Source organism: Canis lupus, chromosome 2 (genome assembly GCF_048164855.1).
Source record: "Canis lupus baileyi chromosome 2, mCanLup2.hap1, whole genome shotgun sequence".
NCBI classification, from domain to species: domain Eukaryota; kingdom Metazoa; phylum Chordata; class Mammalia; order Carnivora; family Canidae; genus Canis; species Canis lupus.
The window spans coordinates 15,270,370-15,287,623 of record NC_132839.1 but is presented as its reverse complement, the minus strand read 5'-3'; the positions used below and the strand labels follow the sequence as shown (position 1 = coordinate 15,287,623).

Sequence of the window (17,254 nt, the reverse complement as noted above, 5' to 3'; positions counted from 1 at the left end):
CTGCCAGGTCCCTAACCACTAGCCCCACATCAAATTCCAAAGGACTCTAGGGCAACCAACCACTGAGGAGCTTTCCAAATCTCAGGACTTTCAGGACAAAGGCTGGGAAAGTCCTGAACATACTGGGATTGCTCACTCTGTTCTCAAAGCACCCTTGACAGCAGTCTTCCCTGGCAAGGGCACAGAGTCAGGGTAGCAGAACCTCCTTTCTAGTGATGCCCACTCTTGTCTTTGGGAACTAGTAAGCAGCAACTAGAGCCAGGCCAGGATAAGGACCAGTGGGGAGTCTGGATCCTCCCTCTCCTTCCCCTTCAGCTCCTCCCAACCACCCCCAGAGCAGCCTCTTCCTATCCCTTTGTCCTTCAAGTCTTGGTGACACAATGTCCCATTTCATTATTTCCCTTATCATGCCTTATTATAAGTCATTCTAATAAGGGGAGTCACCTAGAGACTGTATCTCACTTGAGTATGGGCATAGAGTCAGCACTACCAGATGGCCCCTCGGGATGAATGTCATAGCCATTTCCTTGATGAAACACTTACTCTTTCTACCTAGTTGTTCTTTGCAACCAGTGGGGTTGAAAACACTCTTGGTCTGAAACAGTTCCTACTGTTTGGCTGACTCACAGCTTCCTGACCTAAGATCTAAAGAGTATCATCTATACACAGAGTAGTAATACTCTTTTTATTACTTATGTCAATTAGGATGTTTTTACTACAACCCTATTCCAACTGATTTATAAAATAAAGGGATTGTACTGTTTCACAAAACTGAAAAGTCTAGGAACGCCTGGGTGGCTCAGTGGTTGTGCGTCTGCCTTCAAATCTGGGTGTGATCACAGGGTTCAGAGCCCATTGGGCTCCCCACAGGGAGCCTGCTTCTCCCTCTGCCTATGTCTCTGCCTCCCTCTGTGTGTCTCTCATGAGTAAATAAATAAAATCTTTAAAAAAGAAAACCTGAAAAGTGTAAAATAGGGAAGTTTTCAAAAGATGTCTGACTTAGTGCTCCGTGAAATCACCCAGGATCCAATGTTTTCATTGTCCGCCCTACTTTTCATGGTTTTGCTCCATCATAAGACTGAAGTCATTACCCCGACAAAGGTTTGCTTTTTGCCACAAACTGGATCAAGTGAAATCTATGGGGCTTACTTCTTATGTCTAACGCCTATATTTGCACCTGAATCTCTATTCCACCACTGTAAACCAGTCACAAAACCCTGACTGTTCATTGGTTTCCAAAAACAAACAAAAATACCATTCTCTCCCAGCATTTAAGGAATCTAGAAAGGGCTAAAGACTTGCAGACAAAGGAGGTGTCACCTCAAGCCCTAAATGCTCCACACCTGGGTGCTCTCTCAATCTCCCACACACATCCTAGCAATTTTCCTCCCTTTCCAGAGCAAACCAGCCCTCACTGGATTTTCCCCTCCAGTAAAAAGTGGTCTGCTCCACCTTGAAGCATACTCAACCACGCTCAAGTGATAGGAGAAGAGCCCTTGCAGGGGCTTAGGCCTAGCATGGGGCAATATTACCCCTACTCCAAACACCAAATGTGGCAGCAGGTTCCAGGGCCTTTCCCTGCAGTGTGTCACTTGGAGAGATGCTAAGAACAAACTCTTATTGGTCCTTTGGATGAATTTCTGCAGTTTTCATCATTTATTCAGTGCCATTATTACACGTTTCAAGGGCTATGATGTGGATATCTTTTGTTCTCTTTCAACTCGAATACAAGCTACCTTATTGAACATATAGTTTTATTCTATTAAGCATACAGTTTTATTTATAAATTATTCATTTATTACTTACACCAATTAGGCTAACAAAGAATTTTCCAGTGGAATACCCAAGTACTTTTTGAGGAGATTTTAAAATATACGTATGTATTTTACTTATGTAAATACATACATACATACATATCAGACATATATATATATAAATCCATTCTTTCTTCAAAGTCATGAGGTTTTTCCTCATAAGTATTTTCAATCTCACTCTTCAATTTTATTTATACCATTAGCATTATTATCCAGGCTCTTAACCTTTGTAAAAAGAGTTTACAAAAAAAAGATATCAAAAACTTCAATCTAACCCTCACAAACTATCCCAGATTCTACACAATGAATTTGAATTAGTCAACTTTTACTCGGCGTTATTCACATAAATTCACTTATTCATTGTTTAAAAACCAACATTAGGTTATATTCTCAATGTCTCTTAAAAATTACATTCTTGGGGCAACCCCGGTGGCGCAGTGGTTTAGTGCCTCCTGCAGCCCAGAGTGTGACCCCGGACACCAGGGATCGAGTCCCACATCGGGCTCCCTGCATGGAACCTACTTCTCCCTCTGCCTGTGTCTCTGCCCCCACCCTCTCTCTTTCTCTGTCTCTCATGAATGAATGAATGAATACATAAATCTTTTTAAAAATCACATTTTTTAAAACTCAATTTGCAAATATTAAAAAGTAAGTATGAAACATGGTTTAAACCATGTTTCAAGGCTGAGACAGAGGTGACTGAAGACAGTGGGGTGGATAGTGTGCTTTCACACACAGGTCACAGGCTCACCTGCACACTCCCATGCCATCACCTCACCAGGCCAGCCTGCCTCCCCATCAGAACCTCTCACTGGCACACTTCCACCACCTTTCCCAACCCCACAAATCCCCCCACCCCGCCACATTCAACACTACCCTGCGCCTCGGCTGGGGCTGAAGCCAGAATGACTAGACCCTCTGAGGGACTTAGTAATACCAGTGAAGAGTGCTCGTGAACACCAGCTTTGTAGCATTTAATAGGCAGCAAGGCACAGATGGAAGACTGGGTCTCCCTGACAACAGACAACTCCAACAGCAGTGTCCAACATAAGGCCACATGTTGGCGAGGATGGGTCATGAAATAATCTGCTTTGTCCATTTCATAGTCTAAATTTTACTCTCTAACCAAGGCTACTTTAGCCATTTCCTGTAGTAGAGTTTATTCATCACTCAGATGAAAATTAACAATAAAATAGAAAGCATAATTAAATTTAGCCCAAAACTGCCTTAAGAAAGACTCAAACAAGCAGCCAGAGAGATGCTTGGCCCAGAAATCATGCTGTTTGTAGTATTAACTCCTACCTATCGCTCTGCGTGACCCATATTTGATACAGTAATGAAAGGGAGAGAGGAGACAAAAATACTGAGAGAATTGGACTCTGTCTTCATGACACCAAATCAAGAACTGCCTCCTTCTACATCTTTCACCACCACCTGGGAGACGCTGTTGGCAGAAGATAGAGAGGAGCAGCTCCTGTGGCAGAATGAGGTTGAGATGCAAACAGCTCTGATGACATTTCCTTGAGGGGCGTCCTGTCACTGTGCGAAGCCACTTGTGCTTCTCCATCATGCCCCAGTCCTAAGGGGCCACCTCGAATAAATCATCTGAAACCCACATGTCATCACAGAGGGGGGGCGGGTGAGGGCTGTAGTGATAAATGACATTGTCTTCGCAGCAAGTTCTAAAAAAAAAACCACAGTTTAAGTGAATAGAAACGCTTTTGCCCAATAAATTTCATTTACCTAGAGTTTACCTACAATAAAATGGACCCATTTCAAATAGTTCAAGTGCGTTTGATGAATGCTACGCATCTATGTAATCACCACCACAGTCAAGATAAAGGACATCCTCATCACTGCAGAAAGTTTCTTGGGCCCTTCCCTGGAAATGACCACAGAAAAATTTTTTTTTAATTTTTTAAAGTAGAGAACATTTATTTGGACATTTAAAAATTGGAGTAGCATAAAAAAGAATCTGTTCACTTGCCAGAAACAACATTTAGATCTTAAATTCTTAACGTAAAATGAGATAATGCTTCTCTCAGTAGTTTTAGCACAGACTAGCTACTAACGAAAACCATTGCCATAGGGCTTTCAAACCAGACTAACATTTGACGTAGAACGTTCACCCAAAAATCTGAGTGGGAAAGGAGTGTTTGAACCTCCTTGACATAGTCTGAAATTATATAGGCCTCCCACTAAGGCTACATGGTAGGTCGTTCACATGGGTGAGAGGGTGGGGAGAGGGAGGAATCAGAAAGAGAAAGAAAAAAGACTCCACTTAAAATACCTATCATTTATATATTTATGTAAAATTATATATGTATGTATGTGGAAATTGAATTTAAATTTAAATACAAAAAAAATTGCAGAGGTACCTCAATTCTTGCAAAAGTTGTAAAAGTTTCCTAGCGAATTCGTCTCAAAACATTTGTTTTATGCCACATCAAACAGTTTTCTCATTCTCTTAAAAAAAAAATTTAAGAAACTACAATCTAGAACAGGTTATTGACTGGTGGAAATAGAATCTACGATTGGAGTGAAAAGTGCTTTCTCAGCCTGGAGCTAAACACTCCGCTCTGAAAGTGCTTCCCTCCCTACTTCTCCACAAATCAATAATAAATCAGACAAGAACTTTCTTTGCTGCTACTTTCTAAGAGATGCTGAGAATTGGGCAAGTCAGGAACCCGACGAGAATCCCTGATCCTAAACCTCATATCCATCACTGTCAATCCAGCCTGTGAAAGCGTTCTGGAATGAGCAGGCTCTTTCAGCCCACTTGTTTCAAAGCAGGCTGCAGCTAGGAGACTCTAGTGATTTCTAGTATCTTCTTACGAAAGTGTTAAAATTGATGCACACCATGAAAATGAAATTATGGCTAAAATTTTAGCTAAAAGCTAACATTGGTGAGGAAATCCAGGAGGAAAAAAGCCACAGCTGTACAACTAAAGACTTGTCTTAGTCACTTTTTAAAATATAAAAACAATTCATGCTAATAAAAATATGGTAAACTAGAAAGAAGAAAAAAATTACCCATAATTCTACCTCCCAAAAGGCTTTGATAACATTTCTTTTGGAATTTTTCTTAACACAATTGAAGTCAAGCTGTATATAACATTCTGTATCCCAATTTCCCACTTAACAATTATAATGTGTACATTTTACATATCATAATTTCCCCAGCATTGAACAATTAAGCTGGTTCCAATTTTTTGTTAACACCGTGGTTAATATGTTTGTATGTAAGTCTTTTTCTGTATTTTGGGATATTTCCCTAGAATATATTTTAAGATGTGCAGTCTCTGCATTTGTGTATAAAAGTTTTACATCTCTTGTGACATATTTTTCAATTCGCTTTACAAAAATCTAATAGTCTCTTTTTAGGGAAATTTGGCAGTATCAAGATCCTCACAAATATTCCAACACTTTTTTCCATTATTTTCTTAGGGAACAACCAGAGATACATAAAACAGTTCCGTTTAAAATATTATTGCAGTATTATTTCCACGACCAAAAAAGTTGGTCACAACCTAAATATGCAAAACTAAAAAAGTAGTTAGAATAAAATTATGATATCTGGAGAATATGCTTATACAACAATAAAATCCTATTTTCAAAAAATATGTAGAAACATATGAAATGTCAAAATACACATATAATTGAGATTAAATTAAAAAGTATATAAAATTATATCTATAATATGTCAATTATATACCTCAGCATATATGTATGTGTTCACAGAAAAAAGTCTAGAAAGAAACACATCAGAATGTGTATAATGTTTTTTTTCAATGATTATTTCTTAAGGGATGTTCCTTGCTGTATACCTTGGTATTTTTTTAATATATCAGAATATTAATCTTCATTGTATTTGTGTGACCTATTACATTTATGTAAAAGTATATATGTACATATGTCCAGATTGAGTAGAACGTTTAAAACATAAAAATAGAGACCCTCCAATTCTTTTTTTTTTTTTGAGACCCTCCAATTCTTACAAAACAATTTTTCAAGGCTTATATTTTGTCTATAGTGTTTGAACAGAAAAATTGACTAATTTTTCAGACTGGGTTTTAACATTTGAACACATCCACAGGACTCAAGGAATATGTGACCACTCAGCTCTCCATCACACAGGGTACACTCCAAACTCCTCAGATGCCCACAAAGATACAAGATCCCTCAGAATCTGGCTTCTACTCACCTATAAAGCCTCGGCTGTGATCATCATCCCTCCCTGTTCCCTCCACTCTGCCCTCCCGGCCATGGGGATGAGGATTCACTGAGCAGAGACATACTTCATCCACTCAGTGGGCACTTCCTGCAGGGCCACAGGACTCTCCTTAGGTGTCACATCTTCCAAGAAGTCTTCTGTTTCCTTCTTCCCTGCAGGATGCTGCATGTCCTGCCTCTGGGCTACCACCGTGCCTTTGCTTTTGCTATTCTTGATAATTTATACTCATCACACTTCATCTTGAACACCTGTGTATTTATTGTACATTCCCTTTTAGAATGTCAGTGAGGGCAGACTATTTTTTCCTGTTTTGCTCATTGCTGTATGCCCAGTGTCCATAAAAGTATTAGAGGTACCCAATCAATGTTCAAATGTTTATGTGACTGATAATATACATGAGTGCATGAATGACTGAATGGATTCAGCAGAAAACTGGAGTATCTAAAACACAAGGTGTCTGGCAAGGGGCAGAAGGAAAGTCAAAAAAGGGTCAGAAAAAGATGAAGCTATTGAAAGTCCTCAAAGATAAGTAGCTTGGCAAGGTGGAAAGAGCATAGACTTTATTTTTTTAATTAATTTATTTTTATTGGTGTTCAATTTGCCAACATATAGCATAACACCCAGTGTTCATCCCATCAAGCGCCCCCCTCAGTGCCCGTCACCCAGTCACCCCCACCCCCCCACCCATATCCCTTTCTACCACCACTTGTTCATTTCCCAGAGTTAGGAGTCTCTCATGTTCTGTCTCCCTCTCGGATATTTCCCACTCATTATCTCTCCTTTCCCCTTTATTCCCTTTCACTATTTTTTATATTCCCCAAATGAATGAGACCATATAATGTTTGTCCTTGTCCGATTGATTTATTTCACTAAGCGTAATGCCCTCCAGGTCCACCCACGTCGAAGCAAATGGTGGGTATCTGTCATTTCTAATGGCTGAGGAATATTCCATTGTATACATAAACCACATCTTCTTTATCCATTCATCTTTCGATGGACACCGAGGCTCCTTCCACAGTTTGGCTATTGTGGACATTGCTGCTGTAAACATTGGGGTGCAGGTGTCCCGGTGTTTCCCTGCATCTGTATCTTTGGGGTAAATCCCCAGCAGTGCAATTGCTGAGTCATAGGGCAGGTCTATTTTTAACTCTTTGAGGAACCTCCACACAGTTTTCCAGAGTGGCTGCACCAGTTCACATTCCCACCAACAGTGTAAGAGGGTTCCCCTTTCTCCACATCCTCTCCAACATTTGTTGTTTCCTGCCTTGTTAATTTGCCCCATTCTCACTGGGGTGAGGTGGTATCTCATTGTGGTTTTGATTTGAATTTCCCTGATGGCACGTGATGCAGAACATTTTCTCATGTAAGAGCACAGACGTTAGTCAGAAACACTGCTATATGACTTTGAGAAAGTTCCTCAATTTGCATCTGTAAAATGGGATATTATACTCCTTTGGTTGTTGTGAGAATTAACCGATCTCTATATACAGATGCACACACACAGAGCCTTGCACATAGTCAGCATCCAGTCAACGTTTGAAGTTTTTCCTATCCCCTTACATTATAGTTTGGTCTAGTTATTTCTATACCTATGAAAAACTGATCACACATTTCTAGGAAAACATGCAGTGAACAAAATTATTTTTACTATAAATTTTTCAAAGATAAACCATTCTAGAGGAAGGGCAAAGGGAAGATGGCCAAACTCTTACAAGGTTAGGCATCGTAACCACAAGGAGATGGGCATACGTAACCCATACAGAAGGTGGGGATCCCAGAGGTTACTCAGGGGTGAGTTTTGTAAAATACATCAGAACACAATCTGATGTATTTTAGTGGTGGGGCAACGAAGTAGTCCCAAAGCACAAGAAAACTTCTCTCTTCTGGGTTTCATTACCCTTTCTATTGATGAGACAAACACATACAATATTAAATTCTGTCCTACAGCCATTTGGCTAAAAGTGTGGATGTCTAGGGCCAAAAAATATATTCATTGATTTTGGAATTAGACTCTATTAATATGCTTTTCAAAGAGATATTTCTGTTCACCTTGAAGCACTGGAGCTCATGTTCGGCTGGATGGTTGGGAACACTGGTCTTACTCTACAACAAAAATAAGCTGCTCGAGATCATTGGGGCCGCGAATGGGATGGCTATCCACTAAAGCCCGTTCCCGGTAAGCTGACACTGTCAGGGATGTTGAGTAGAGTTTTCTAGAGCAGACTGATGCATCCACGGAGCTCACTCGGGGCCCCCCTGGCAGAGTGAGAAACGTCCCCACAGCAAAAGAAATTTCTGCTGACAAATAAGGAAAACAAGCCATGGGATTAGAGTACCAAGAATAAATATTCTGCGGCCAGTATCATAAAGATTTTTTTAATTTGACAATGAGCACAAGCTTTCATTGCTTGCACAAAAATTCATGGTTCCTCTATCTGGTAGCAACACAATAAATTGTCACTCAGGTTGTCATTGTCTTGCAATTAGTAGCTTACCTACTTAGGTACTGCATCATCAGCCACCTAGGATTTTGTTAGTATTTGTAGTTGTGGTTTTTTCTTTTTTTTTTTTTTTTTTGTTTGTTTGTTTGTTTGTTTGGGACACTGGTTACATGTGTGACTACACGTGATAGGCTGATGCAAATATGAATCCACTGCCCTGAGTGTGTCTGTCCACTTGGTATGTCACTGCAATCATCAAAGTTCCTATATTTTAAGGTATTGAACTTCTTAATTTGGTTAGTCAACCTATCAGCCAAAGCCAGATACAGGGCAGTAAGAATTGCAGGCTGGAAACAGAGCTAAGGGGAGGTGGGAATTCACCATAGTAGCCTGGCTATGATTAGGTGTCTGGGGAGCAGCTGTTTGTTCAGAAGTAGGGGAGCCAGAAGGGGTAACAGGAAAGCAAAGAATGGGAAGGGAGCCTCGCAGGCAAGTGGAAGGAGGAGGAATAGACATATACAAACCCAAGGTAGGAATGAGAGCGAATTCCTGGTGGGCACCAAGGGGAGACTTCCTGGTAGGATGTGGTTGGGCTGGGGGGAGGTGCAGATGGTAATTAGGACCCGAGACAGTTGTTTCCAGAGGCGAAAGCTCCCTGTCCACCCAACCCCCACCCCGCACTGCTACAGTGTAGGAAAATTCACACCGACCTAAGATTTAAGGCAAAGATGGAAGGACAGGGTGGACTGTGTGGATGGGTGCTGGGGCAGATGAGCAGTCAGGTGGATGGACAGACAGACCAATAGATAGACACTTGTTTCTAGGAAAACAGTAGCAATGTTTAGGAACATCAAAGGGATCCACTGACCAAAATCATGTTCTCTTATAGGACTTCAGGATGCCAGCATTAGAATTCTTTCCTGTTGAGTTTTTCATTGTGGGCTGCTTGGATCTCTGGATCAAAATGAGTTTGTTTAGGGATGCCTGGGTGGCTCAACAGGTGAGCATCTGCCTTTGGCTCAGGGCTGATCCCGGGGTCCTGGGATCGAGTCCTGCACCAGGATGCCCGCATGGAGCCTGCTTCTCCCTCTGCCTGTGTCTCTGCCTCTCTGTGTGTCTCTCATGAATAAATAAAATCTTTTAAAAAAAAGTGAGCTTGTTCAGAAACTAGGTGGGGTTGGGCATAGGAACCCATGGTTCAAGAAGCTCTCCAGGTGAGTTTTATACACACCAGTGTTTGAAATTCCTGAACTAAGGCATCATCCCTCGCCCATTGTAAAGTCCATACTGGATTAATCCCAATCCTTCCTATTTTTAAAAAAATATTTGATTTCTTTATTTGAGAGAGAAAATGAGCAATGGGGAAGGGAAGAGGGGCAGGGGGAGAGGGAGAGGGAGAGGGAGAGAAATAGGGAGCCCAATGTAGGGCTCAATCCCAGGACACTGAGATCATGACCTGAGTGAAAAGCAGACGCTTCACCGACTGAGCTCCCCAGGTGCCCCTAATCAGCTCCTCACAGACACTGGTGGGAAGTCAGACAGCAGGCGAAGAGGGCTGGAAATATTTGGTGGTGGAGAGAGAAGACTTTCCTCTCCAGGTGCCAGTACAGGCCCCAGGCAGGAAGAGCTGCTGGAAGTGTTCTGAGGGCTGTTAAGGCAGCAAAGAGTCAAACTGCAGGGAGTGCCTCTCAGGCCTTAGGAACTACCAGTCATGCATTTTTTTAAGGCTCAAGTAAAAGCCTGGCTCCTTCAACAATTTGTGCCACGTTCATTACCTAAACCCAATGGGAAGCCCTCTGTACTTCTGGATTCCTCTGTAGAATGTTGTCTATACATCCTGAAGGCCTTCACTCGTTCATTCACTTAGCAAATATTTACTGAGCACTTACCATGTGCCAGACACCACTCTAGGCATTGAGGCAGAGCGGTAGACAAAAGGGGCAAATATTTCTGCCCTTGCAGAGCTCAGATTCTAATAGGGAAAACAAGAAGAAAAGTAAAATGTAGACGATGTAGATAAATACCAAGGGGGAAATACAGCAGGAAATAGTAATACAAAGTGTATAGTTGTATTTTTTTTAAGATTTTATTTATTTATTTGAGAGAGAGAGAAAGAGTACAAGTGAGGTGGAGCAGAGGGAGAAGCAGACTTCCCTTGGAGCAGGGAGCCCAACGCAGGACTCCATCCCAGGACCCTGGGATCATCACCTGAGCCGAAGGCAGATGCTTAACCAACTGACCCACCCAGGTGCTCCAGAAGTAGATAGTTTTAGACAGCCAGGGAAGCCTCTCTGAGAAAATGTCATTTGAATAAACATCAGAAGAAAGCAAGGGATGAGCAGAGGGACTATCCAGGGAAAGTGTATTTTTTTTGTCACTCATAGAAACATCCTTTTATTTTTTTGAAGTTTCTATTTAAATTCCAGTTAGTTAATGTAGAGTGTAATATTAGTTTCAGGTACAACATAGGGAGGGATTCAACACTGCCACATGACACCCAGTGCTCATCACTAGTGCACTCCTTAATTTCCATCACCTATTTCCCTCCATCTCCCCATTTATCTCCTCTCTGGTAACCATCAGTTTGTTCTCTATAGTTAAAAGTCTATTTCTTGGTTTATCTCTTTTTTCCCCCCTTTGATCATATGTTTTGTTTCTTAAATTCTACATATGAGTAAGATCATATGAGATTTCTGACGTATTAGCATAATATTTTCTAGTTCCATCCATGCCATTGCCAATGGCAAGATTTCATCTTTTTTATGGCTGAGTAATATTCCATTGTATATATACACCACATCTTTATCCATTCATCAGTCAATGAACGCTCGGGCTGTTTCCATAATTCAGCTATTGTAGATAATGCCGCTATAAATATCATGGTGCACGTATCCCTCTGAATTGGTATTTTTGTATTCTTTGGATAAATACCTAGTAGTGTAATTGCTGGATCATAGGGTAGTACTATTTTTAACTTTGTGAGGAACCTCCATACTGTTTTCCAGAGTGGCTGCACCATTTTTCATTCCCATTAACAGTGTAAGAGGGCTCCCCTTTTTCCACATCCTTGTCAACACCTGTTGTTTCTTATGTCCATTCTATTATCCCCAATGGGGAAAAATGGAGAGCTTTTCCTCTGGGGTCAGGAACAAGACAGTGATGTCCACTCTCATCACTGTTATTTAACATAGTACTAGAAGTCCCAGCTTCAGCAATCAGAAGTAAAGCATCTAAATTGGCAAGGAAGAAGTAAAGCTTGCACTATTTGCAGGTGACATGATACTCTATATAGAAAACCTGAAAGGCTCCACTGAAAAATCGCTAGAACTGATACACGAATTCAGTAAAGTTGCAGGATACAAGATCAACATTCAGTAATCTGTTGCATTTCTACATACCACTAATGAAGCAGTAGAAAGAGAAATCAGGAATTGATCCTACTTACAACACACCAAAAACCCTAATATACCTAGGAGTGAATCTAACCAGAGGTGAAAGACCTATGCTCTGAAAATTATAAAACGCTGATGAAAGAAACTGAATACAGAGAAATGAAAAAACATTCCATGCCCATAGATTGGAAGAACCAACATTGTTAAAATGTCTATAGTACCCAAAGCAATCTACACATTTAATTTGACCCCTATCAAAATACCACCAGCACTTTTCACCGGTCATTTAAGCAGAGGCAGCAGTAAGATCAAAAGTTCTGAGACAAGAGCCTGCCCGCATGTTCAAGGTGGCCTCTGTGGATGGAGGAGAGTAAGCAAGAAAAAGAGATGTAGGACACAAGGACAGATGGCTATAGGAGGGCTCTATCACGTAGGGCTCAAAAAGATTTTGTAGAAATTACGAAGGTTTCATCTTTTACAAGATGGAAAGTGATCGAAGGATTTTTAGCAGACAAGTTTCATGATCACTCTTTGACAATATCATCAGCTATTTCATTGAGAATAATTTATGGGTGGCAAGTTTGGCAGAAGGGAGATTGGTTTTAGAAAGCCAATAGTCGGGGATCCCTGGGTGGCACAGTGGTTTGGCGCCTGCCTTTGGCCCAGGGCGCGATCCTGGAGACCCGGGATTGAATCCCACATCAGGCTCTCGGTGCATGGGGCCTGCTTCTCCCTCTACCTGTATCTCTGCCTCTCTCTCTCTCTGTGACTACCATAAATAAATAAATAAAAATAATTAAAAAAAAAAAAAAAAAAAAAGAAAGCCAATAGTCCACGGGAGAAACAAGGGTACTTTAGACCAGTGTGACAGCACAGAAAGCAATGAGAAGTGGGCCCATTCTGGATATTTTTTGAAGGTGGGGCAAATACTGGGTTTGAAAGAAAGAGAAGCAAAGGAGAATTCCAAGGCTTGAGACCTGAGCTACTGGAAAAAGGCTGTCGCCACTTACTGTAGTAGGGAAGGCTGTATGGGCAGCAGCTTTGAGAGAAAGGAACTCTGAGGGATCACCAGCTCATAGCCATGAGTTTGGGTGAGCTTATCAAGGTGGTGAGTATAGAAGTGCAAGGGCTGAGCTTAGGGGCTGAGGATTCCCAGGACATGGGACCTTCAGGAAAACTTTGAGAAAACTGAAATCATTGATCCCCTGCTCAGAGGTCAGGGAGATGAATGAGAAACCCATGAGAAGGAATAGCAGAGCTGTGGGAGACACGTGGCTTTGGGGGCCAAGTAAGGAAGGAGGTTGAAGGAAAAGATAGCCCTCAACTTGGTCAAATGCTGCTGATGGGGCAAGTGACTTGAAGACGGAGAGCTGGCCCCTGGACACACAACAGAGAAGTCACAGGGGACTTTGACAAGGGCAGTTTTAGGGGAAGGTGCCTGGGACAGAAAACCAGATCCTGGTGATTCAAGACAATCCTAGTCTGCCCAGGTTGCTCTAGCAAAATATCATAGTCTCTGCAGCATAAATGACAGAAATTAATTTCTCACAGTTCTGGAAGCTGGTAAGTCCAAGATCAAAGTGCTGACAGATTGGGCTCCTGGTGAGGTCCCTCCACCTGGCTTCTCATGTCCTCACCTACCTGTGTGTGTGTGTGCAGAGACGGAGAGCGATTGAGATTCTTCTCTTTTTCTTTTTTTTTTTAAGATTTTATTTATTAATTTGAGAGAGAGAGAGAAAGAGCAGAGGGAGCAGCAGGTTCCCCGCTGAGGAGGGAGCCTGGCATGGGGCTTGATCCCAGAACCCTGGGATCATGACCTGAGCCAAAGGCTGATGCTTAACTGACTGAGCCACCCACGTGCCCCTCTTTTCTCTTTCTCTACTACCATCAGTCCTATCAGGTTAGGACCTCACCCTGATGGGAATGCTCTAGCAAAGAAGAGGGGTCCTTGGATAGTTGAGAGGGAATGGGACTTAAGGACAACTGGGGGATGAGCCTAAGGAGCACAGGTGGTTCATTCATTGAAGCAGGATCAGAGACAAAAATTTAGGGACAGAGAAACACATAGATCTATAGACATAGCATGTGGGCTCACCAAAATTCTCTTCTGATGATTTCAGTTTTCTTGGTTAAATAGAAAGGAAAGGTCATGAGCTGAGAGTGAGGATGGGAGCAGCTGCTGGCAGTGTGGGGGCTGAGGGAAAATGGGAGAGTCATCTAGGAGAGCAGGAGAGTCCTGCAGAAAGGCAATGTAATATAATTGCGGGGAGCATTCGGGACTCACTTTGAGTTGAGCACTCCTTCAGAATGGAAGCCAAACACTGGGCCCTTAGCAGAACTCAGCAGGATCACCCCAGGAGGGCTGGGACACTGCTGAGGGTGAGCAGATTTGGGGACTAGTAAGTCAGGGTTTCACCATTCATTAAGTGCCTCACTTAATCTCTCTGAACCTTCTTATATTTTTATCTGTAAAACTGGGATATTTGTGTCTACACTGCCTTCCTCAGAAGATTCATGAGCTGGACACTGAGGAACATTAGCTAAAGTGTTGACTGATAAACACATCAGAGATGACTAGAAGACTGGAGCAGGTAAAACTGGAATAGCAAGAGGGAAGGTCCTCTGGTCCAAATGAAGTCTTTCCAGGAAGGATGGCCTAAGGACCCTCGGGGGAACAGGTCGGAGGTGACGTATAGGAAAAGGAAGTTGAACAGGACACACTCTGCCAACTACTACTGGTTGCTGTGGCCTAGGGCTGGTTGAAGCTCGTTAGCTAAGGTCATGGCATTTGCTAGACACCCTGGATCTGGGCTGCCCCTGGCCCATATACACTTTTTGTGATGAGTTAGAGATAGGCGTCCTCTCACTTGGGTGGCTTGATCAGTTAAGTGGCCCACTCTGGATTTTGGCTCAGGTCATGATGTCGGGGTCATGGGAATGAGCCCCAAGTCGGGCTCCGCACTGAGCACAGAGTCTGTTGTCCCTCTCCCTCTGCTCCCATCCCCACCCTCTCTTGTGCATGCTCTCCTGTGTGCTCACTCTCTCTCTCAAATGAACACATACATACATACATATTAAAAAAAAAAATAGGTGCCCCTTCCTTAAGACCCTTTACTTCTACATATCAGAAAACTGTCCTGATATACTTAGCTTGCTAGAATAAGGTATTTTCTTGACATAAAGCTGGAAAACTCAGCATAAATATGAAAATCTATAGGGCTGTTATGTGAAAGGCACCCCCTGGGGTTGTGGAGTGCAACACACACAGCAATGGTCTCAACTGACCCTAAACACTCACCAAAGCCCTTCAATGACCACCACCTCACGATTATCTCCTTAAGCCTATATTTAAAGTAATATCAGAATATAATTTCATTTTTAAGATTGAAATAAACATTGGCCTTTTGCTTTAAGCTCTACTCTTGGTAGGTCCAGATTAGAAGAGGTCTTGGAAGATTACCGACTTCCAGGAAGGATTTTACATACACACTCGGCAGGTAGGAACCCACTGGTACAAATAAACTGTGTGCACTGTTCTGCTGATAACCAAGCAACCACTTAGAGAACAAGTTTGATTCTCATTTCACTGGGAGTCCATTTCTCTAGCCAAATGCTATGGACTAGAAGCTGAATTTAAGGAGAGAGAGAATCACAAAATTTTTCTTAGTAAGGTCAGATCCAGTTTTCCTTTCTCACACAGCCCCTGTAGCTATTTCTTGGGTAATGGCCACCTTGTGAAATAATCCCTGATAATAGCTACCTTTTAGTGGATTCCTGGCCTGGCACTCAGCTGAGCACTTTAAGGGTATCATTGCATTTAATCCTCTCAACGATCTCAGGAGATCAGTATTATTCGTTCACTTTACAGATGAGAAAACTGAATCTTGGAGTGAGATAATTTTGCCCTAAGTAAACAACCAGTTGGTTGAGGAGTCAGGGTTCTAACCCACTCTCTTGGTATCCATAGCCACTTGCTGTCACTCATGGTGTGCCAGTCTCCCTTGGTGCTTGATTAAATGGCCATCGGGTTGGTGTAATGAGCCTTTCTGGATAGCTTACAAACCAAGAAATACCAAGTCTGAAGAGCTTAGCTTATCACTAGAAGTCATACTGCTGAAGCAAAAAATCACGGGCGGTATTTTTCTGTGGCATCTAAGTTTGTCATTTGGAATCCTGAACATTACGTGTCCCCAGAGCAAGGCAAACCTGGCACCATGATTTGAAAAAGAACCAATAATAAAATGTCTGTACACGAGGGCTGGGTAGTATTACCAAAATATACAGATTCCAATTTGAGAACTCAGGAAAATATTTCAGAGCCGAAACAATCAACATCTTTTTGACCATATAACCAAAGTTTTCTCTCCAAAGCCCAAGTTCAGTATTTGAGTTCATTCAAAGCCAGGACCCACCACACCTGTCACTGTGGCTGCATTCCTTGTGAGACTCCCCCTAGTGGCCCACAAGAGTTAGCTTCCTGAACGAGCTCAGTGGGAGGAAGATTGGGGAGTTTATTGCCGTTCACTCTCTTTATCTAATTTGATGGAAACTGGTCTCCTATCAAATGTGAAGGCAAAATCAGGGGAAGGGTGTGAAATGTCAGTCTAGCCGCCCCCACCCACCCAGCGGGACCAGGAGGTGAAGGACCTAGTGATTTATTGAGCACTAAGAAAAACTCTTAAAGCTCTGAAATCCCAGGGACTTGACCTAAAATGTGAGGGCCAACCTCATTGACATCACAGATCCTTCCTACAGTCACAATGCTACTGAGCCACCCTGGGAAGATGACCCAGAAACATAAAGACTTTAATCAGATTGCAACCAAATTTCCTCAGAGCTTTGGCTTTCTGGAAGACAAAATAATAATTTTTAAAAACCCTCTGCTCCCTTTCAAAAAAATCAGATCAACAAAAAATAAAGCCAGGAAATCAAGCATCATGAACTCAGGTATTTATCTCATGGATTACCCAAGGTCTCTAGATTCTCATCCTTTACAGGTTTAGATTTCTTATTACATATAAACTAGGTAATAAATCCCAAAGAAGATCCTTGGATGGCTTGGGCACAATAGAGTAAGAAATCATTTCCTATTATTTTATAACAATTTGATCTAAATGTGCATCTCAACAAAGTTTCCTAAATTCTTAATGGACAATTAATTCTTCTGGGACAATAAATCCTTCTAGCTGACTATGGGTGTGATGGGGGCCTGGTGAAGAACTGAGGTAGGGGAGAGAAGAAGAGAGGAATGTAAAATAAATTAGAAGCCTCCCTTAACCTTCACTATATGTACGGAAAATGCCCTTAATTAAAAGAAAAAAAAATTAACCACCACCGCAAAAATTCACCTGCCTTAGTTCCTGATCTGATTCA

General features: G+C 41.9%; 1 protein-coding gene and 1 long non-coding RNA gene across 7 annotated transcripts in view; one reads left to right on the top strand and one right to left on the bottom strand.

Annotated features, from left to right (window-relative positions):
• Positions 1-1,681: 1,681 nt before the first annotated feature.
• On the bottom strand, positions 1,682-17,251 carry LOC140612865 (uncharacterized). Of its 6 annotated transcripts, none has more exons than XR_012013985.1 (4): positions 13,431-13,524; positions 10,379-10,461; positions 8,098-8,346; positions 1,682-3,496 (listed from the first exon to the last, which is right to left on the bottom strand). It is a non-coding gene; the product is annotated as an uncharacterized lncRNA (long non-coding RNA). The 6 variants fall into 6 exon arrangements; XR_012013983.1 differs by lacking the exons at positions 1,682-3,496; positions 13,431-13,524 and adding exons at positions 6,901-7,476; positions 17,230-17,251 and having other exon boundaries at positions 8,098-8,343; XR_012013972.1 differs by lacking the exons at positions 1,682-3,496; positions 13,431-13,524 and adding exons at positions 6,901-7,476; positions 17,230-17,249.
• The window catches only part of FAM81B (family with sequence similarity 81 member B), a 54,735-nt gene continuing 54,131 nt past the window's right edge, over positions 16,651-17,254 (top strand). Inside the window, exon 1 of the mRNA XM_072791072.1 lies at positions 16,651-16,828. Within this exon, the coding sequence (XP_072647173.1) occupies positions 16,666-16,828 (163 nt within the window). The 5' untranslated portion in view covers positions 16,651-16,665. The remainder of the gene's footprint in view (positions 16,829-17,254) is intronic.